Raw genomic sequence first — 22,747 nt, forward strand, 5'->3', positions numbered from 1 at the left:
TCATTTGAAACCAATGTCTTCCTTTTCTTCATAACGCAGTTCTTAACTGTCCTTGATGGCCATCAGCTCCTGACTACCTAGACTCTATCTTGCAAACTCAGAGATTCTCACTTCACATTTATTGCCGCCTGCGTTCACTTTGACTGTTATCATTTTGTTCCAGGATCTTGTCTTGGTTTCTAACCTTAATGGCCTACTTTCGCCTGATGTTGTAGCCTTTTTTCAGATCTAAATTATGTTTTGCCCACTTTACTTCTCAAAAGTTCCACTTTTTCAGTTCCCCTCTTTAAGTCCCTGTGTAGGTCAAATCCTTTCCTCTTGGTGCCCTAAGCTCTGGAATGCCACTTCTGTCTGCTTCTCTCTGCCCCCTCCCTTCTCTAGCACCAAGCGGTATAAAAAAAACTGCCTTTTCTTCATTGCTTTACCTAGCACATTTCAATTACTTCACTGTTTTATATCTCAGGTAATGAATTAATGAATTTGTAATCTGATATTATACCATAATCTACATCGTACTGACAGTTGTCTGTGTGCTTTAGTGTAAAAGCATGTTATTGAATATACTTTATTTCTTAATTTCATTTTATTTTTTGTAATTTAATACAAAACGGAAAAGGCATCGCTTACATTGAGAAATATATTGGTAACAAGACGTAGTTATGGGAAACTGTTCAAATATTTAATGGAAAAAGATCTAATGGATTCTAAACTGTGATAATTAGTCCTATATTCCTTTATCTTGTGTGATGTGATCTTCCTGTAATGTACACTGGTTTTCACCCAAAGCATGTTCTATTTCTGACGCGGGAAAAGCAAGGAGAAAAAAAAAGAACAGAAAAAATATAATTATTTGTGACGCTTGTTCGTTTCAGATTCTGCCTCTCAGCTGCACTTTGAAATGACTAACCAGGGGGAAGCAGCCGGGACCACCCAGATGACACACTGCTGAGCCGCGAAGAGAAGCAGCCCACGGAAATCACTATGGTCAGATGCACTCAGAGGGGTTTAAGTGTGAACACAAAAGACTTGCCCGTTCCTCATGCAATGCTTAGACCTTTTAAAGCGACGCGCAGAATCATGCTTTTCTGCTTCGAGTATCCGCCTACCCATCCGTACTAACCTGCATGGTGTGGGTGCCTTTGAGAAACTTGAGGACTAATCGCTTTGCCTTGTACTCACCTAACAACAGCTGCCCAAAAATGTCAGCGGAGTGGCTGATGGAGGGGAGCTGGTCACTGGACGGACTTCGCGACCTGATCGCCACGGGCATACACTTGTTTCGCGATTGCGACACCATTGCACTTTCTACTGTTGCTTGCCTTTTGGTGCTGTTTGTGTGGTACTGTTATCACATTGGGCGGGAGCAACCACGTACTTACGTCACTGTGAATTCCATCATGCAGAGCTCTGACGTCAACGGGCTTCAGAACGGCTACGCGTACTGCCATTCGCCCGAGTGTGTACGGTGTACCCACAATGAGGGACTTAACCAGAAACTCTATCACAATTTGCAGGAATACGCCAAGAGGTACTCCTGGTCGGGCATGGGCAGAATCCACAAGGGCATTCGAGAACAAGGGAGGTACCTAAACAGCCGTCCGTCCATACAGAAGCCGGAAGTCTTTTTCTTGCCTGACTTACCCACGACGCCATATTTTTCCCGAGAAGCACAAAAGCACGACGTGGAATTACTGGAAAGGAACTTCCAGACCATCCTGAGTGACTTTGAGACCCTCTACAAGTCGTTCTCCAACTGCAGCCTTCCGCAGGGATGGAAGATGAACAGCACCCCCCGAGGAGAGTGGTTCACCTTTTATTTCGTGAATCAGGGGGTCTGCATTCCCAGCAACTGCCGGAAATGCCCACGGACGTACCGTTTACTCGGCAGCCTTCGCACCTTTATTGGGAACAATGTCTTTGGAAATGCTTGCATATCTGTGCTGAGCCCCGGAGCAGTAATAACAGAGCACTATGGCCCCACAAACATTAGAATTCGATGCCACTTAGGTAGGTACCAAAGTGTATTACTATTCTTACTTGAAAGTTTATTTTCTATTGCTTAACTTGTCCAAAGTTCATTGTGGCAATGCATGCTGTACGTGTGACCACACAGGCATTCAGATTCAAATAGTAGGCCTACTGCATCCAGTGGTGAACAGTTTTAGGTATTTTGGGGATGAAGAAGCAGAATGACTGATGACACATTTAGGAGTCATCAGCCTATGAGAAGGTATTGACCGGGTTAGCGGGGAAGACAAATGTCATTGTTGGGTGAGGTGACTTTCTTCTGCCAAGTATAAAATTTGGCACAAAGGATACCCAGTTTAACAAAATAAAAACCTCCCCCCCCCCAAGAAATATGCCCCAAATGGATTTGGAAAAATAGCAGATTTATGTTAAAAATAAAGTCCGTTAAAGAGAAAATAAATCGGGAATAAGCTCAAATGGATTTGTGAATCAAGTAATAACACTTTCCTGTTTCACGCGCAAATACGTGTAGTTTTTACCCAGAGTCTGGGTTAGTTCTTACTGCTCAAAAACCAGTACTTAGTGCTACAGTTGTTGGTAAGTTTAACCTTATACTTGAGCTCATCCACATTATTAAAACCCAAAGATGGCAATACCCTTTTTGTTAATTTTTTGTGTAATCATTGTGAAATGCAAACCACCTTGTTTGGCTAATTTATGTGACCCCCGCCCCTTCCATCATGGATCTTTAATGGTGCCTAATTGATAGATTACATATCAAAATACCTCATAATATAAGTTAGCAGTACTCTGTCCCTGGACTAATTCTTCCACAGAGTGGCTACTTAAAAATGCATCAAGAATAACTGCATGAAAATAGATTTTAAAATGGTGGAAATTAGTAAAGAATTAGAAGTTTATACTACTGAACAGCATTTTATTGGGTAAAAGAAGAACATGAACCTCCTTCCAATTAATCGTTGACAAAGCCAATAGGTGTGGGTCTACTGTACTAATTAGAGTGAAGCACTAGATGTGTAGGAACTCTCCTAAGAAGATTGTTTACATAGTAAAGCTTGTATACAGTGGTAGATAGTGTGACTGTGAGGCAATCCGTGGCAGGGTGACAAAAAATGACTTCATGTACACTGTCAAGTGATAGCAGCAAGTCTTTTAAGTCTCTTTAAGTTACAGAAGCTGGATGTATAAAATGCTATTTAGGCCCACGTTCAGAGAGAGCACAGTGATACCAAAATCAGGCACATACATTGTTTGCGCCAGCTCTCCAGTAGTCTATGTTGAGTAGTAATTTTGCATGTCACATATTTTGGCCTCATTAATCCAGAAGGCCAGAGGAAGGGAAGATAGGGTATCACAATGTAATGATCCTGAAACCTTATGTTAACCCTCGTTCCCTGGGGCTGGTTTGTCTCCCCTTATCTCCATGGTACTAAGCATATTATCAAGTGGCAGCGATAATTATCGCTGGCCGCGCTTAGCGTGAGATTTTTTATCGCTGGAAATTATCGCCATGCTAGCACTGTATTAACAACGCATAGCGCAATGGCGATAAATGTTCCAGCGATAGCGGTGTTTGCCATGGAACAGCGATGTTCCATGGAAAACTGCAATAACCTTGCTGATACAACCCTGTGGTCGTATCAGCATAATCCACCCCAATGTAAAGTATAGGTAAGTCAGAATTTTAGCAGACGTCAGTTTTTGGCGAAAACCGTGGTTTTCGCCAAAATCTAACATCTGCTAAAATGCATGGGCCTCCTTGTAAATATCGCGATGTGCACATCAGCGATAATTTACAAGCAGTACTGCCCAGTGACGCCCAGTTTGCATCTCATTAGAGATACAAAGTGAGGCGTTGGGAAAACGGGTGCTAACATGCGCTAATGCATGTTAGCACCCACTTGTAAATAGGGCGATAGTTTTATCTCCGCTTGGCCCTTGTTGATATGCCCCTTAGTCTCTTATCATTCTTAAAAGTTGTGGCTCAGTGCTTATAACTAGAACTAGAAGTACCTGGATCAGTTATCACTGTGACTTCTCACTAGTAGAATTCCTTTCTGCTTGGCATTGATGTTCAGCAAGTTGGCTTTCATCTAAGGAGAGAGCTACCGCAAACAAATTTGAAGTTTATTGAGTCTAGCGCAAAGCTTGTTGTTTGCAGTTGAACATCAACATGATTTGGTTACTGTTCGAGGGCAAAGAGGTATCGGCTGCAAACATAAACCTCAAAATTAGTGATGGAAGGAATGCTGAGATGAGTTTCAGCCACTGGCGAGGACTCTGGACTGCATTTCAGACCTTCCTTTTTCACTCTCATCCATTATGCCACTCACGTCTGAGATCAGCCATATGCAAATCAGTCCTAGTTCTACTCCAAAAGGAACCGTTCAGTCCAAAGTGCCAGGCCCCCTCCAGAAGATTGCACAAGTAACCCCAGACTGGTTTTAGCCTACTTAGACCTTGTCCGTGAGCTATAGCTTGAGACCTGTGGCACCCTGGTCAAGGGACCTGTAGGACACCTGCTGCAACATAGTGATGGAAGGAATGTTTGACTTAATCTCAACCACTGTTGGAAGCTCTGGACCACATTCCAGGCCATCTTTTTTCACCTACTATGCCACTCTAGACAGTCCTATGCCTGTGCCATGGAACTCGAGCTGTACCTTACTGATGAAATGTAAGTAGCCTGAAACCATTCTCAAGTTGCTTGTGTTCCCGTTCAGTTGGGACATGGTTTGGCAGTTCATGCTGCACTACTTCTATTGCAGCAGGACCCAGGCTGATTTGCATCTAGCTGGTCTCTCTCTGTAGTAGAATAGCGGGTGAAAACGAATGGACTGGAATGTTGCCTCCGAGTGATTGCCAGTGGCTGAGACTTTTTGCATGCGTTCCTCCCATCACCGAGTTATGTTTCATGGGAAAAAGTTTTTGAGAAGTCAAATAGTTTGTATGGTGTGCTTAGAGCATCTGGTTTATTCTTGAGGCTTTTACACAACTTAACAGGTCTCTGTAGTGTTCTCACAAATGGATGCATTTTCTTTGGGCTAGTGTTTCTCCTAGTGCTCAGGGTGTTGAAGCAATGTTTTGTTTTTTGGCAATGTCTCAGACTCCTAGAAAGTTCACCTTGAACTCCTTTCACCTCTTTTACAATAACATATGGGTCAAATGCTGGGGAAGGAATCTTAAAGTGCCATCGGTCTCTGTCAGTGTTTCTTGCTTGTGATGCAAAATGCATTTACTGCCTAATAGGTATTCGGTACAAATCCTAAATGTTAAAGCCATGGAGATAATATCTCTCATCGTCTGAAGGATGATCTGATAATAAGAAATTTTACATAGGGAAACTGCGTCCTATAAGTCCCTATTGTTTATTCACCTCTGTACTTGACGAGCCAGAGAAATGTGTGTGTTTCTAGGGTTTGTTACTGGGTCAGGCATACTCCACCTTACCAGATGTAGGATCCGGAAATACCCTTCTTTGTAACAGGTGGATCTGTTCCAGTACATTGTTGTGTACATAGAAAGAAGAACAAATTAAATTGTCATGTTTGACAATTTGATATGAACTGCAAATTTCTTAAGCACCAGACGTGCCACTGTAGAAACCTCTGGGCACTTTGATCTCTAATTTGGAAGCATGTGGCAACCATGAGAAGCTGATTTGGGGGTATTGCAGTGGTTTAAGTGACCAGAACTGACAAAGACGTACAACCTTTTCCCCTCCGTCCAATGTGGGGTACCAGAAACATATAGATGCCATAAAATTGAGTATAATTACGATCTGTCATTTGCATCACTTCAAAACAGCCGATATTAAATGTTATATATAAATAAAACACATTGTTGTGGTGTGTTTTCGACTTTGAGGGGAGGGCTGATTTGTTTTGATTTTATTTGACTTTTGCAAAAGAGGTCCTATAAACTAGGTATGTGGATCCAGCATCTTGTCTTTGGCCCCACTCTTCACATTTGTAAATATCACCTAAAGCTGATTGGCATGAAATTGTTAAGTCGTATTCAAGCCTATGCCTAACCTATGTACCAGGTGATCTGCACTCAGTTTGCCGTTAACATCGAATGGAGCATCAGTATCTCTGCGCTCTTATGGTTGAAAGGGCCGCATCCAAAATTGGAATGTTTTGGGTTTTCTTTCTATGTAGCTCATAGTGCTATTTATTATTGTGTCAGCGAAGGCAATTGTCAGGGATTGGCTCCTGTTATCTTAGCAGATGATTTGCAGTGGAATGAGGTGGCGCTTGTCCTACAGCGGTTTGATGAATGTCACCGCTTCTCCTTGGCGATCCATTTGAGTTCAGATCATTTGTCCGCAAAGTGGAAACGGGAGGCTTTGAATGTTATCTTCTGATGTGTGATAAAGGCGGCTAGATCCATCACTTTCTGCATCTTCACACACGGCTGGGAAGAGACGTTCAGACGTCAGAGATTTATTGAGATAGCCTAAGTCCTAGTGCCCTAAAGTGTCGGCTGCTGATAACAATCGTATTTTCTGAGTAGCGGTCCTTAAGGCACAGTTTTATAGAATCCCAGTGCATTAAATTACGGTTTCAGAAGTTGTATAAAATAGCGCTGAGGTAAAAGTCCATAGCTACATCATTTAATCTGGCAAGCAGAGACCCTCATCAGTAAATTGTCGCCAAGCTGCCATTTGGATGTTTTATCTCATGCACTGAAAACATCATTGTTGTTGTGAGTCCTTCTTTACAGAGTTAATGCTTATCATATGTGCCTGTTTCCACATCATATTATAGCAAATTGTAGCATTTCGTTTTTCATTCTTTGTTCTTCATCTTGTGTTGCCTTTTTTCTGATGGAGACTTTTAACTGCAGATTCATAACCTTTTGAATACTCTCCCAGCTCAGACTGGATCCTGTAAATCTTCTCCTGTACCCCTGTGTGCCAGCAGGTGGCACAAAGAAGTCCACTGTGAAGTCACTCCATGCCGGATGTGACGTGCACAGGCCAACATAGGAGCCACCCATGTGTGCTGACATCAGTTCCTTTCTTTCCGCACCACCAGACGCGGATCCGGAGCTACACCTGGTCTCATGGAGAAAATTTCTTAAACATTCTGAAGCCACGTTCTAGGGACTATGTCATCTCCCAGATCTACAATGTTCAAACCCTGTTGTGAATTTTGCAAACAGATGACTGTGACTGACCCAGTTGTGGTTTGCCTGTGGTGCCTATGATCGAACCACAACTCAAAGCCTGCAGTTATTGTGCCTTGTTGCAGTGCAAGGCCATTCGGGACCAGAAAGCGAAGCTCTTTAAGGCAAAGCACCGCAAGGCCCCAAGCCAAGATCAGTCGAAGTCCAAAGAACTTCCGTCCTGCCACTGTAGATCTCCCAAGATGGTGCAAGGGTGTCATTGTGCCTCCAGGGCACACTCCCAAAGACACTCTACTTTGGAGTCAATTCTGACTCCTGCTTTGTGGCAGTCGGAATTTCCAGGGGCGGATGGTGACATCACAGCAAATTAAGGAATTCTGTGAAGCCATGCTGCGGCTTTTCGGCATGTTACTGGTTCTATCTGGCACACCTGTGGGCCCCAAGGAGCAGCAGGGCCTCCTAACTGGACTTCTGGCAGCAGGTCCGCCATTGGGTCTCAGGGCTCTGGACCGAATTCTGTACCTCCAGCACCACAACCCACTCTGAAACGCAATCCACCAATGACAGCGCCGTCAACTCTGGACAATGATGACCAACTTTTAGTGCTCTCCAACTCCGAGACATCACCGCCCCAACTTCAACGAAGGCAACGTGCGGGTTTGACTGCGCTGGAGCAGTTTAGCCTAACTTTTGACTGTGATACGGTGCCTTTGCCCTCCAGCAGGGCTTAGGTCCCTACATAACTTGTTTGGCAAATTCTCAGACAATGGTGGCTATGGGCTTGGGGACGATGTTGCCCAATTCTATCTGGAGGATAAGTGGTATGGGGACCTTCAGAATGTCAGTGGTCTGGATACCTCGCCAGATACTGGATTGGTTTCACTTCAGGCCTTAAAGTTAAAGAAAGCGCTCCTTTCATCAAGGTCGTGTGGAGGTTAGCAGAGGTCTTAGATCTTCAGCTTTCTATTCAGGAAGTAAAGACCAGTGTTTTAATGGAGGTGGTTCAACTCGGCCACACAAGTTCTGAGCCCCTTCTCCCCTATAATGAGGCTCTTACAGATATGCTTTCAGGCACCTGGGTCAAACCCTGTTTAGGCACTCCCTGTCAATTGGCTGGTTTCCAGGTGCCAGCGACCTGCTCGGGTGATACACATTTTTTCACCCAGCGCCCTATTTCTGAGAGCCTAGTTGTACAGGCCTCAGCAAACAAAATCCATCCAAATTTGTTCCCTAACTCTGCTGCTGGCAGGGAGTCTAAATGAATAGAGACCTGTGGAGAAAGTCTTTCCTGCCACTATTTTGGCTCTTTCGTTCATTTAACACCAGCGGTCTCTTGAGCCTCTACGTTCATGCTTAATAGGACTCTGGCCAGGTTCTACCATGGTTCAGAGGAAGCTTGCGTTATCTTTTCACAGGCTACTCAGGATGGCCTTGATCATTGCCTAATTTGAGCCAGTGGTTTCCATGTTCGGCACCAGCACTTAATTGTGAACACCGGCACTAATGCCTGTCTGCCACATGGTGGCTCTGTCTCTAATTTAGGGATGAGAAGAACAACAGGTGTTAATTAATTCAATATACATTAAAAGCGATTCATTACGGCCGCCCAAGCCACTGTTATAGGTTTGGGGGCCTGGAATAGTCTGTGTTGTTATCACACTCGTAGGAGTGTTATGGTTATAGATGTGTAGGTATTGTCGTTGGCAGCACAGGCAGGGGCAATGGGTGATTAAAGCTGCAGTGTCCTCCTGACGGGGGCCCAGGCACATATTTTATTACAAATTAAGCACTGGCCGTGATGCGGCCAAGTTCACAATCCCCTTCAGGTTGGACACACCAACTCGCTTAGGTGAGCCAATGGAATCAGTGTGGCTCTTCAGTGTATCTGGCTGCATTCCACTGGGTTTTCCAGGGACGTTCAGGCAAGCCTTGTTGACATGCCTTTTTCTGGTTCCTGTCTTTTTGGGGTCAAATCAGATTCAGTCCTGGAGTGCTTCAAAAACAACGGGCCCAATGCACACTCCCTGGATGTTTCTGCTCCCCCATGGTAGCCACAACATCGGTTTTGCCCCCTCCATGACCATGGTAGTTGCTTTCACTATTGGTGGTAACACCAGCTGGTGCAACACCCAGATGACAATGTCCCAACCAGTTCTTTCATCCACCAACCACGTGGACAACAAAGGCAGTGTGCAGCCCAGTCTCAAACTCCTCCAGCTGCCGCCCCAAAGCCTCTTTGGCATGCCCTTGTCTGCAAGCATCCACCCTCTTAGAGACAGAACTCAACATTTTCTGTCAGGGTGGCAGGTGATAACTTAAGGCAAAGGTCTTGCAAATTGTGTTGCAGGGTTACTCCCTACCATTCCTTGAGACATTGTCACATCTTCCACCTTCACAAGAACAGATGACGGAGGACTACCTGTCCTTGTTGCAGAAGTAAGTGCAGGCTATTTTGCCAAAGGAGCCAAACAGAGGGTCCCAATGCCAGAAGTGGGCTGTGGTTGATATTCATGCTACTTTCTGGTGTTGAAATAAAGAGACTGGCGTCATACCATCCTGGATCTCTGTCTTTGCAAAGCCTTCGTACGGAAGGACAAATTTAAGAGGCTCACTTTGGACAGGTCTTGACTGTTATTGATCCTGGAGACTGGGATGGTGGTGTTGGACCTGCAGTACTCTTATTTCCATATCCCCATTCTACAGGCCCACAGACGCTACTTGTGTTTCACTGTGGGCCTGGTGCATTTTCAGTTCACCGAGCTCCCCGTTGGCTTCACCAGTGCCCCTTTGATGTTCACAAAAGTGATGGCGTTGGTTGACGCTTATATTCAGAGGTCGGGGTTCCAATCTTCCCCCTATCTCGATGGCTGGCGGCTGAAGGCAGGTTGGACCTCATAATCATCATCCATCTTCAGACTACGGCAAACGTAATCACATTGTTGGGGTTCACTATCAATGTGCTGAAGCTAGACCTGACTCCTTCACAGACGCTCCCTTTTGTAAGAGGCAATCATGACACAGTGCAGTTTCGTACCTATCCTCCAGAGTGGAGTGTCCAGGACATTAAGACTATGATCCTGATGTTTCAACCTCTATCCTGGATCTCAGCGAGGGATGACTCTGAGGCTGCTGTGTTAAATGGCTACTTGCATCCTACTGGTCAAGTACACCAAATGGCTTGTGCGGGCTCTGCAGTAGAATCTGAAGTTCCAGTGGGCATAGCATCAGGGTGATTTTTGCTATCTGGTCCACATTTTGGAAGAGACTGTACAAGATATACAGTGGTGGTTGAGGGTTCTCAAATGGGTCAGCGACAGAACCCTTTCCTTAGGAAGGACCCAGGAATAAAGTAATAGAGAGGGTACCCTCCTAGATAGTTTTAACTGAATTACTGCCTCTGCAAAAATGGATCCCAAGAGTATGTTTTTTCAACAAAAAAAATGTTGTGCTCTACCCTGTATGTTGGCCTGCAGCAGGGGGTAGAAGCGTCCCTATGATTAAGCATGCCACTAAGTAGTGGGTGAGGGCAACATTAAAAACAAACCTCATGAGATTTCCCCAGACGAAGACTGTGATAAACTAATTATTCAAAGGCCTTCTCTTCTTGTTGTGTGTTGATCTTCGGGAGGATCTTCTGTTCCAGCAGCCAGACTGGGTTCTTCACCCAAATCTGCAAAACCTACCAGTGGTGGCTCCTCTCGACAAAAGGAAAAATACCATGATAATAACTATCCTTATTAGCATGTTATTTTTCCTATAGTTGTCAGTGGCTTTGTGGCAGGGTTGGGCTGGCCAGAGCAGGGAAGGAGTGCTGTGCACTCCCAACGTGCGTATGATCTGTTTGGCCCTCTTGGACCGACCATTCCGTTCATGCGCACTTTGCATGTTCTAGTAGGCTGCATTACACAACCTGGTTAGGAACATGCACAGGCTCCCTGTTCCATTCAGAGCGCCGATCCACGGTGCTCAGACCAATTATGACACTGCATTGCAGGGTTGTGATTGGCTCAGGGGAGCCTGTCTGCCGGGGGCTTCCTATTGCCTGGAGTCTGCAGGAAGTTGACGGAGGACGCAGGAGAGGCAGCAGCAGGACGGCCGGTGGGGCGGCCACTCCAGATAAGTGTTTAAAAAAAAAATTGTTCTGTGCTTCGTCCCACTCCCTCCGCAGTGCTTAATTTGAGGCAGTGGTTTCCGGTGCTCGGCACCAGCACTTTGTCAACACAGGCTCTTAAGACAGCCTGCCACATGGTGACTCTGTTTTTTTTTTGCCGTTGGCTAATAATTAAATTTAAATTAAAATCACTAATACCAGCCACCCAAAGTTATAAGTATAATTTGGGTGACATGTATTAGTTATTTTAATGCATATTTAAAGTCTGAATTGTCACACTTCTATTAGTGCGATGGCTAGTAGTGATAGTACTGTCTCTGGCAGCGCTAGTGGGACCAATGGGTGGTGCAAGCTGCAGTGGCCTGCTGACAAGGGCCGGGCACTTCTTTTCTTCCAAATTAAGCACTAGGTACCTGCTGGCTCTTTCGGCTACTTATGGTTGGAGGACACTCCATCATAATTTAAATCACCCACTGTGATGAGTTTCCTCAAAGGGTTCCAACATATCATGCCTCCCCCTTCTTTCTTGGTTAATCCCCAGAGGGATTTAAAACTTCTCTCACCTTCTTCGGGTATCAGGTGTACGCCCTTTGCGCACCTTCACAGTTGTTTTCGCAGGCTCCTCACCCTCAAGGCAGTGATTGTCGGTATAATATGAGTGCATGGGATCAATGAGTTGCAGACCCTTTCTGTTAAACTGTTCTATACCAAGTCCTAGCCAGACAAGCTGATTCTCCAGACTCGCCTCCTTCTTTCCGAAGGTAGTGACTCCATTTAATGTTGGTCAGAACATCACCCTTCCGGTGTTTTTATCTTCCATTTCACCCTTTTAAGGAGGAGAAGAGACTTTACCAGTTGGATCCGAAAAGAGCTCTTAACTGCTACCTCTTGCCTATAAATGGAGGCTGAGTGGATGTATAGTTCTTTATCGGGTTCACTGGGGTAAAGAAAGGCAAGGTCACGCTGGATCGTACTCTGCATCATGATTTGCTACATAATGGCCAAAAAGCCTGTTGAGGGCTTGCAAGGTCATCCTATCAGGGTCACGGTTGTTATCCCTGCCTTGGCCAGTTTTCAGTATTATTATTTTTACTATTGCCTGGACGATCCATTTGTCTGGGAAGGGCAGTTTACTTGCTTGGTCCTTCAGGACTTCTTAGATTGACTGATTTCACAGACTCATCACCTAGGTGGCATTCCTTGGATATCTAGTCAAAAGGTGAGGACTCTGTGGTTATGTCTCTAACACAAAAATAAGTTACTTACCTTTGGTAGCACTCTTTTCTGGTAGAGACTCTGATTCCTCATCTCAGATTCCCACCTCCTTGTCCGTGAACCCATACTCTCACTTAAAAAGACCCCAATTTAGGAATCTGCACACTGGTCACAACCAATTTGGTCGGCTCCACATCTGCGGGTGCAGAAGTATCAAGAAAGCAACTGTATAGGCCAACGCACCCCACATCCAGCACAGAGCAATGCCGATGCAGAGCTGCCAGTGCTACCTGCTAGCTTGCAGAGGTACTACTGAAGATTTTCCAGATCCAGTCTGATGCCTGGATAATATTCAAAAGGTGAGGAATCTGCAGTTAGATTAAGTCTACCAGGAAGAGCATTAACAAAGGTACATAAGTTGTTCATTCCTACATGTGTGCTGAGTAAGGCTGCTAAATGCTTGCTGTCCAACAAGTTACAAATTACAAGTCCCAAAAATATCTCTCCCCTTCTCCACTCCACATTCCATTACATTATAGACAAAACCCAGAATCTGGCATGCTCCCTCTTTCTTTCTCTCTCTCAGATACACACAGAGCAACCAAAAAGAAAACTGTAAAGACGTGGGTGCCTTCTCTAAAAGTCCTTTATAGATCAAGACTAGTAATGGGCAAAATGTTGTGCTTTGAGCTTCTGCGTTGATTCAGAGTCTGGCCCTGTATTGTTCAACAAGACTCCCCAGGTGTACCCAAGATGCTCTCACATAAAGTATCCACCTTACTTCTGAAGCATCTGTTGAAAGAAATACAATGAGACAGTTGGGAAAGAAATGAGAAGGGAAGAAGTGGAAAATAAAGAAGTGTGGTAATTGATTGCAATGTTTGTATGCCTCACCCTATTTGCATTCATGGTGGTTTCAGTTTTTGGAAGTAGCGACGTGACCTGCACCATCATATCCACTGCAAAATATTGATTTAATGAAAGCTTGACAAAACTCCAGTGCTTGTCAAGGCAGTCTTTGGACATTATGCAATATTCTTTATTTTTGTTTCAATGGAAACTATACATGAATAGGATGTTAAAAATGACTACAATTTTTCAAATAAAAAAGTAAAAATCACACTGTCATAAAACCGTGCAAAAGCGATTCAATAAAGTGCTACATGAACTTAGTATAACCTTGATAAAAAGGGCCAAACTATGATGGTAAAAGAGTTTTGATGATAGTGACAGATTCGAGAAAACTTTGGGCATGATGTCATGTGTTTTAGTTAGACCCGGGGGAGAAACGCTGCCATTTTAAATATGAATACGTTTCCTGAGTTGCCTTCCTTTACACACGATGACTTTTTAACACACATTTGCACTCGTGACAATGCAGGATTAGTTTCTCTGAAACTACATTGCTTACAAATTCCACTTAGTAAGAACATTATCACAATACCTTGAACATCCCGTGCAAGGCCTGAACATACATTGTGCAAATGCAGTTGTTGTTCGCCCATGGAGCAACGCAGCTATCTAAAGAACATGAATAATGACGGCCTGACTAGAGGTCTCGGCTCAGAGCAAGGATGCTTTTTGTTATAAATAAAGAAGCATTTCCGGGTTTTAGGAAGAGGAGCACTTGCTGTCATTTGTGAGGTCACTACACGCTGAAACCTCCGCCTAGCTGCTTGCTGATCCCTCTGTGAGGGATGCCCAACTTGTGACAACAACGGGGACCTACTTTATTTCCCTTCAGGTAATGGGGATGGATCATCCAATGGGGATTCCTGTCAGAACACATACATACACCCTAGTAGACATTCTCGGTGCATTATATTAGGAAGGACTGTGTGGGTCAGCACACCGTCAATATGGAGTAATTGAATGTAAACGATACCCACGCCTGCAGATGTAATGCCTATACCTACAAATGGCAATAAAACTTTAGGAGAAAAAAAACACATATATACAACCTAGGCATCTAGGTTAGGGAACACATAGCAGGAATATATATACATATATATATATTCACTTAAAAAACCATAGGTTTCACACATGTTATAGTTAGCTGGACATTTCACTCATAAAAAACCTATGAAATTCCCCCGTTATAGTTACTGTAGGCAACTATAACTCACGCGACCGCAATCCTCTGCTGATGACGTCAGATATTACATCACTGTATTTAGACACTTATTTACCCATGTCTTCTTCCATTAATCTTTAGCTATACATATATTACAAATATTTATTTTTCATAAAGACACATATGTCATCAGTGATGTAATATCTGACGTCATCAGCAGAGGATTGCGGTCGCGTGAGTTATAGTTGCCTACAGTAACTATAACGGGGGAATTTCATACTGCCAGTAGATAATATATATTTATGTTTATATATATATATATATATATATATATATATTCACTGAAAAAACCATAGGTTTCACACATGTTATAGTTAGCGGAAATTTTACTGATAAAAAACCAATGAAATTCCCCCGTTATAGTTAGTGCAGGCAACTATAACTCACGCGACCGCAATCCTCTGCTGATGCTAATACTGTATTTAGACACTTATTTGCCCATGTCTTCTTCCATAAATTTTTAGCTATACATATATTACAAATATTTTTTTTTCATAAAGACACATATGTCATCAGCAGAAGATTGCGGTCGCGTGAGTTATAGTTGCCTGCACTAACTATAACGGGGGAATTTCATTGGTTTTTTATCAGTAAAATTTCCGCTAACTATAACATGTGTGAAACCTATGGTTTTTTCAGTGAATTTGCAAGGTTTTTTAAATGCTAATTCCTAACTATAACGTGTGTGAAACCTATGGTTTTTTCAGTGAATTTGTACGGTTTTTTAAATGCTAAGTTACTTTACGCCATTCGTGGCGTGCGCGCCCACTTAACGCAGTTCGTTCCGTGCGCGCACAGTGAGCACGCGGTGCGCTTCGCGCACCGCTCGCCCACTTTACGCAGTTAGTGCCGTGCACGCACGTTACGCTAGATGGGCCATGTACGCACATGGAGGACATATGATGCACTTCGATTTGAAATGTAATATTTTAATTTTTCACACCGGTTATAAGCCATGCACAAATGGTGCACTTCGGGCACCATTTGCACACGGGGTGGGGAGAGTGTGGATAATTTTTTTTTTTTTTATATATATTTTTACCGTACGCGTACGGTAAGCGTAATCGGCGAAATTAGCGAAAAAATAAAAATTCCGTTTTTGGCCTTGGAGGATCTTTGGGGACTCCGTCAACATGGCTAGGTGTTTTGGAGCTGTCCAAACAGCCCCTTTACATGTTTTTGTGCTTTGTATTTTAATCCACACTCTCAGTGCGAGAGAGAAAATGGCGGCCGCCGCTTCCTGGTTTCGGCCGATTCGAATGTTTACTAAGATCTAAGAGCCAATCAGAATCGGGCTCGCGCACGCCACCGTACGCGTACGGTAAGCGTACCGTAAGCGCACCGTAAGCTGGCTCAGATATATATATTGATTTAAAGGCTATTTTCTCAGAATCTACTGAACAGATTTACACCAAACCTACAAAAGGCACTTCCTTGACCTGAGGACTACCTCTCTGCCAAATTTCTAGTAATTCTGTTCAGCCGTTCGGGCTGTAGCTGTGTCTAAAGGTCCTATGGAAAAATGCATGGGAAAAACGCGTTTTGGGACCCCCCTTTTATCTCAGCCCCCGCTTGACGAATCCCCCCGAGACTTTCAGGGTAGGAGCGGAGCGTAGCGCCCCACCTATTTTGAAAAATTCGCGAGGATTCGTCGACCGGCGCCAAAGTTATTCAAAATAGAATGTTGCGGATTTCCTATGGAAACGTGGTCCTAACTATAACTACCTACTGGCGACCGCCAGTAGGTAATATATATATATATATATATATATATATATATATATATATATATATATATCAGCATGCTCTCGCAAATCCAGAAGAATCTCTCCAACAAAGGCGAGTGAAGACCCATAAATTGTGCAAAATTAATTATTTATTCGTCACCAGATATGTCCATGACGCATTTCGGCTGACAACGCAGCCTTGATCACATGACACGAATGAACAAGTGCAACCTCTTTTAAGGTGCTAGTGCTCTGAATTTCACAGTCAGCATAGAAGAAAGACAACAGTATTAATGACATTATAAATGCTTAATGACATATATATATATATATATATATATATATATATACAGTCAGTCAAAAAAAACATTGGGTTAAGGCACATTATAGTTAGAAATTAGCATTTAAAAAAATAGAATGTTGCGGATTTCCTATGGAAACGTGGTCCTAACTATAACTACCTACTGGCGACCGCCAGTAGGTAATATATATATATATACATATATATATATATTAAGAGAGAGAGAGAGATCGATCACATCAGTTCACTACATATTGAAAACATTCCTCTGTGTATTCCTTGTATACTTCTCTGAGAGAAAAAGAGCATGAGTGACTGAGTGAAAGGGTTTATCTATTTAAAGTTTTGTATAGCGCGAACATGTCCCAAGCGGTATCAGAGTGCTTTACATAAAAGTTGTGGAAGACCTAGTTAGATCGCTGTGGGAGACAAAGTAGAAAAATATACATACGGAACATACTGACATATTAGCGGTAGACATTTATCTGAGGCTGTCGCAAAAGCATAGGTAGCAGATTAATCGGCTAAACAGGATAGGGGACAGAAGGAGAGACACTTCTAGTTCAGCGCAGTGTTCATCAGTAGGGCTGTCACTTCCCTTTTGAAGGCGAATGATGAGGGAATAAGTCTGGTTTCCACAGGTAGCGAGTTCCATATTCTCAGGGCAATACAGAGAATGTACTATTGTAGGTTTTCATTTTTTAAAATTTCTTTGGCTTGAGCAGCAGTGTGCTGGTGTTCCTTGAGGGCCGGGAGGCTCCCGATAATTCGAGCTTATTTGCCAGGTAAAGAGGAGTGTTGAAGTGTAGTGTTCTGTGAGTCATACATGCAATTTTTAACTGGAGCCTTGACTCAAACGGAAGCCAGTTGGGCGATTTCAGGTCGGGAGAGATGTGGTTGGTTTTCTTAGAGCCAGTGATGAGTCTAGTCGCAGCATTCAGAGAAGCTCTAAGGGGGGGGCTGAGTTTCAGAAGCCCGCATTGAGTAGCACTGCCATATTCTAGTCATGAGATGACTGGTGCTTGCACAGCAGATTTGAAGTCATCATGGGGAAGGTAGGGTTTGAGTTTTCTTAGGACGCTCAGTTGGTAGTTTGCTCCTTTGGTAGCTGCTCTGATGTGATCCTGCATGTTTAGGTTCTTATCTAGCACAATTCCTAGGAATTTTGTGGAATCAATGGTGTGTGGGGTGCAGTTGAGAGCTGAAAGGTTTGTTAGATATTTCTCAACAATGGGGGTTTGCCTAGTGGGTGAAATGAGGAGGAGTTCCGTTTTAAGGGCTTTTAGTTTGAGGTGGTTAGAGGTCAGCCAATTTAGTGTTTTGTGCAGGGGCACGTTGAGTGTCTTGATGTCCTCAGGGCACGAGATTTTCATGTTCAGTTGGGTGTCATCCGCATACATGTGATATTGGATGTTTGAAGCTTTGAGGATTACAGTAAGTCGTTCAATGGAAAGGTTGAGGAGCGTGAGGGAGAGCGAGGACCCTTGGGGCACATCCAGTGTGCAGGGACTGGGGTTGGATAGAGTTTGATTGGATTTGACTCTCGGAGTTCTGTTGTTGAGAAAAGAGGTGAACCATTTTAGTACAGTGCCTGAGAGCCCCATCCTGCATTCCAAAAGGCTAAGTAGATTGTCATGTTTGACATGATCAAATGCAGATGAGAGGTCGAGTAGTATTAGTAGGCAAAATTCATTCTGGTCATGCAAAGTGAGCGCGTCGTCCACTATATGCGTGATGACCGTTTCAGTGCTGTGGTCGGTACGGAAGCCTGATTGGAATTGTTTGTGCAGTTGTTATTGTACACATTTCTCAAGGAGTTTTGCCATGGTAGGGATGTTTGTGATTGAGCGATAGTTATTTAGGTCTTCAGGGTCTGCCGTGGGTTTTTTGAGAATGGGGAGAACTAGGCCCGCCTTCAGGCAGTCAGGGATCTCACCTTGAAGAAGAGAAGCATTGATGACCTTGGACCATAGTGGGGCTAATGATCCTATCATTTCTTTAAAGAAGATGGATGGGAGGGGATCATTGAAGTGATTTGAAGGTTTCAGGGTTGAGAGAATGCTGAAGATGGCAGGGTGTGAATTGACTCCAGGAGGCATTTTTTTTAGGGAAGGGACAGGGTGGTGTAGGAGGTGGCCAGGGTAAGGAGGAGTCAGGAGACGGTGGAAGATCGATCAGGGCAACGTTTAGATCTGATTCGATCTCACTCGACTTTTCAAGGAAGAAGTCTGCAACGGCATCGCAGTTTGGCTGAGGGCAGGAGTTGAGAGGAAATTGAATAGTAGTGTTATTGGATTGTAACTTAATCCGCTCAAACAAACTTTTCGGGCAATTTTTGGCTTTGTCAAGTTGGTATTTGAAGAAGGTTGCTTCTAGATCTTTACCACAATCCCTGGGAGAGTTCAGGGTAGTCCTGTTCTGTGGTTGCCAAAACCATTTGCTACCAGTCTAGGTTTAGGGGTGCATATGGTGGCACTGTGGGCTAGCTGGTGTCTAGGACGACATAACCTGCGGTGTGCACATAATCAGTCGGACACCATCCCTACATTTATGTTTCTCCAATGAACGCGCAGTTCCTACTGGGAAGTGGAGAACTACACGACAAAGAAGGAGTGCTTCTTTAGGTAGGGCAAGAGTATTTAGCTAGTTGTATGGGCGCTTGTTCTGAAGTAGCTTCTAAGATCCAGTTACTTTGTTGATATGTTAATTTATGGGTCTTAGTTGACTTTCCACTCTAAGAGGCGCACTAACTGTTACTGGTAAGCAGCTGTGATCTTCTTACGTGACTTTTAGGTAATATGGGTAAAGAGATGGCCTTGTGAACTAGCTATTTCTAGGGAGGCAATGGGTCTAACATCTCTGAATACTAGTTGTCAAATGACATCTTCAGTGTCACATTTAGATATATATTTAAAATCGTCCCGACCACCCATTCCTGTTAGGGGCCAGACTTTCAGAGATATTAGTAGTGGGAGCCTTTCACTTTCTCAACATCTTTCTTCCTCATTCATCCCTATTAATTAATTACATTTTTTACAAAAAAAATAGATATTCTAGGCAGGTTGGTGTGCTCTGCTCGTCAGGTAGGCAACCGCTTGTTATTATGGTGATCGGCTCCAGTGCTATGCATCTTGTCCTTTTACAGTGCAGTACAACAGATCTTTAGATCTTCAGGTAACTGGGCTGTATCATGATCCTATTTTTTGCACTATGGAGACGCAGAACGGGTCTGTGCCTTAGTGCAGATATCCCATTGACCGACACACACACTTTCTCTCTCTCTCTCTCCATCCCTCCCCCCCACCCTGATCTGATAAGCTGACTGCCCGCCTGGTTAGTTAATACACAACATCTAGTGATGAACCTTTGGGGGTTCACTGCACATCTGGGCCCTATAGCCCAGGAGAACACTTCCCGCTCAGAGGCAAACTTTACCAGGTAAGCCTTAAGTTGTTCAGGCTAATAACTGCCCTTGGGAATAATGGGGCACCATTGCTTCTGTCCCAGGACCCTAACATTGATTGGCATGAAGCCCCTAGGGGCTTTTCCTTGTGGTTGCTTTCTGTACCAAAGTCCTTTGGATCACCCTGTAACCCCGCCTGCAACACATAATAAGAGAAAATAAAACAAAACAACACATGCATTACATCGGTAATCACAAACATCTCGATAAGGGTAAGAGGGAGGGTTGGTTTTACTGTACAGGATCACCCAAAGAGGACAACCCTTAGAGCCAAGGTAACTGTAAAGGAGGACCCTGCCCCAGCAGGGACATAATTATAGGGGTTTTGCCTTCTTCTCGAGATGTACGTATTCCTTCCATCATACCAAGAGTGGTATACAGCAGGTGTTCAAGGTGTCCAGCCCAGCAGGGGAAGGTTGCGCTAAGCTGCTGCATGCCCAAATTATTTCCCTGCATGCGATACAGGCTGCCCCATAGCTCAGATCTCCCATAGCCAGAGTTGTCTCTCTCTTTCTTTCTTACTTTCTCTCTCTCTCTCTCTCGCTCTCTCTCTCACATTCTCTCTCCCTCTCCCCCTCCCTCTTGCTCTCCCCTCTCTCTCGCTCTCCCCCTACCTTTCCCCCTCTCCCACCCCTGTGAAGGAAACCTCCACAAGCAAATGACTGAGACACCACCGGGTTGTATGAAGAAAGATGTTTCAGATTTACCTGGTGGGCTAATGTGTAACCTACAATTGACTCAAGCGCAGCCAGTGATGATCAGACCTAAGCTGGCTGCTTGTCTGACTAGCCAGTGAGGACCAGGAATGCCCAACATCTGGTGCGATACCATTGGGGTTTCACTACACATCTGGGCCCCATAACCCAGGAAAAGAACTCCCATAAGGAAACGGAGTGTTACAACACAAACCCCCAGTTGGTCAGGCTTAGAACTTTCCATGGGAATAACGGGGCGCTGTTGCTTTAATTCGACCTACCATAAGGACTCCCAGGGTATTGGTTTTAAGCTCCTATAATATCACACTGTAACTGTGCCAAGCCTCAGGGGCAGTAACCAACGGTACTGAGGCCATCTACCAATAACAGTATTGTTATATGATCTGAAGAAATGTATTGTTCCATTTGCCCATCACCCTTGCTTTCAACATTTGGTTCACTAAAATGTCCATGATGATTACAGTGGTGCCTAATGAAAAATTTCCTAGCTATCATAACGGCAAGTATTCAGTTCTATTAAGGACTCGGAGGCGAGGATTATGCCTTCTCTCTTCACTTTTATTAACAGCAGCCAATTTAAAAGAAGACTACATTTCCCATGAACCCTTGTGAAAATTGTAGTAAAAGAAAAGTGTCCAATGGATCCTCCAATCAGGTCACTCCATCTTCAACATAGTCTGTCCTCACTGGCTCTTCATCCTCTTTCGTCGCGCAAAGTCAGCCGTTAGATCACACTCATGTGTTCTGTTTATTCGCATCAGAACCTACGAGGACAAAGGTACATCGTCATTCAACGAACAAGGATACGTCAAGCCTGTAAACCAAAAGCAGTGAGGCAGATTTCACAAAATGACAACAAATTAATATTCTCAACAGTTTTGAATCAAACTGAACTACTTACTCCAATACGGGGTGGGAAATCTTCATCCCAAAAACCCTATGGCGGGATAATCCTCCCCTCCGAGTCCTTAATAGAATTGAAATTTTCCGTTACACTAGCTAGGAAATCTTTCATTCTATGTCAGAACTGGAGGCGAGGATTATGCTAGTTTAAAGCTTGCTCACCACGAGGTGAGCCATGTCCAGCACTGGCTTGAAGTAGAACCTTTTAATGGTAGAGTCAGAAGACCAATCCGCCGCATTGAGGATATCCTCTAAACGGACACCCAAGCCAAATGCTTTTGAGGCCATAGCTGATCGAGCTGAGTGAGCTCCAAAGTCTCTGAGACTTATACCTGCCTCTTGCCTAACCCATTAGGCTATGGTGGGATTGGACACCACCTTAAATGGTTTGCGTAATGCAAAAAGAAGTTGATGTTCTCCTGGCGGTCGGTACTCCTCTGTCATTTCTTCATAGGCATTCAGGCAGCAAACTACGCACAGCTTAGGTGAATCTGGGAATTCCGGGTAAGAGATTACTCTTGTGTGGCACTTAGTCCTTCTATGTGGAAAAAAGTTACTCCATTAGGAGTAAAAATCCTGGATGTGACATCCAGAGCTCACATCAGACACGCGTCGACAAGAAATAAGGCAGAGCAGCATAGCCAGTTTAGCTGACAGCTCTTTCCGTGACAGAAAATGGTTAGGTTGCCAAGATAGGAACAAGTTAAGAACCTGGTTCCCATCTCATAGGGCCGAGTACCGAGGTTCCGGGGGCAGAGATGGTCTAATACCCCGGAGAAGTTCGTACACGAGGGGGTGCTCTCCAACTGCAGCATTATTAAGCGGTAGGTGGCCTGCCGAAATGGCTGAACGAAAGGTGTTTATAGACCTGTAAGCCAAACCACTACAGGTTAGATGCGCCAGAAAATTCAGGATGTGAACTACATCTGCATCCAAGAGATTGAGACCCCGTCGCACACACCAGCGGGAACATCTACTCCAAGCGGACCTGTAGCATTTGACTGTACTGTCCGCCCAAGCCTTAGACATGAGCTCCTCAGCCTTTGCCGAAAGGCCCA

The 22,747-nt window shown here is 44.2% G+C and overlaps 1 protein-coding gene across 6 annotated transcripts in view; it reads left to right on the forward strand.

Annotated features, from left to right (window-relative positions):
* ASPHD2 (aspartate beta-hydroxylase domain containing 2) overlaps window positions 1-22,747 on the forward strand; it is a 298,911-nt gene that overhangs the window by 154,131 nt on the left and 122,033 nt on the right. For all 6 annotated transcript variants that reach the window (XM_085633505.1, XM_085633509.1, XM_085633511.1 and 3 more), the window contains exon 3: window positions 873-2,007. In XM_085633505.1, coding sequence (XP_085489631.1) covers window positions 1,125-2,007 — 883 coding nt within the window. In that variant the 5' untranslated portion in view covers window positions 873-1,124. The remainder of the gene's footprint in view (window positions 1-872; window positions 2,008-22,747) is intronic.

Source organism: Triturus cristatus, chromosome 11 (assembly GCF_964204655.1).
Source record: "Triturus cristatus chromosome 11, aTriCri1.1, whole genome shotgun sequence".
Taxonomy (NCBI): Eukaryota; Metazoa; Chordata; class Amphibia; order Caudata; family Salamandridae; genus Triturus; species Triturus cristatus.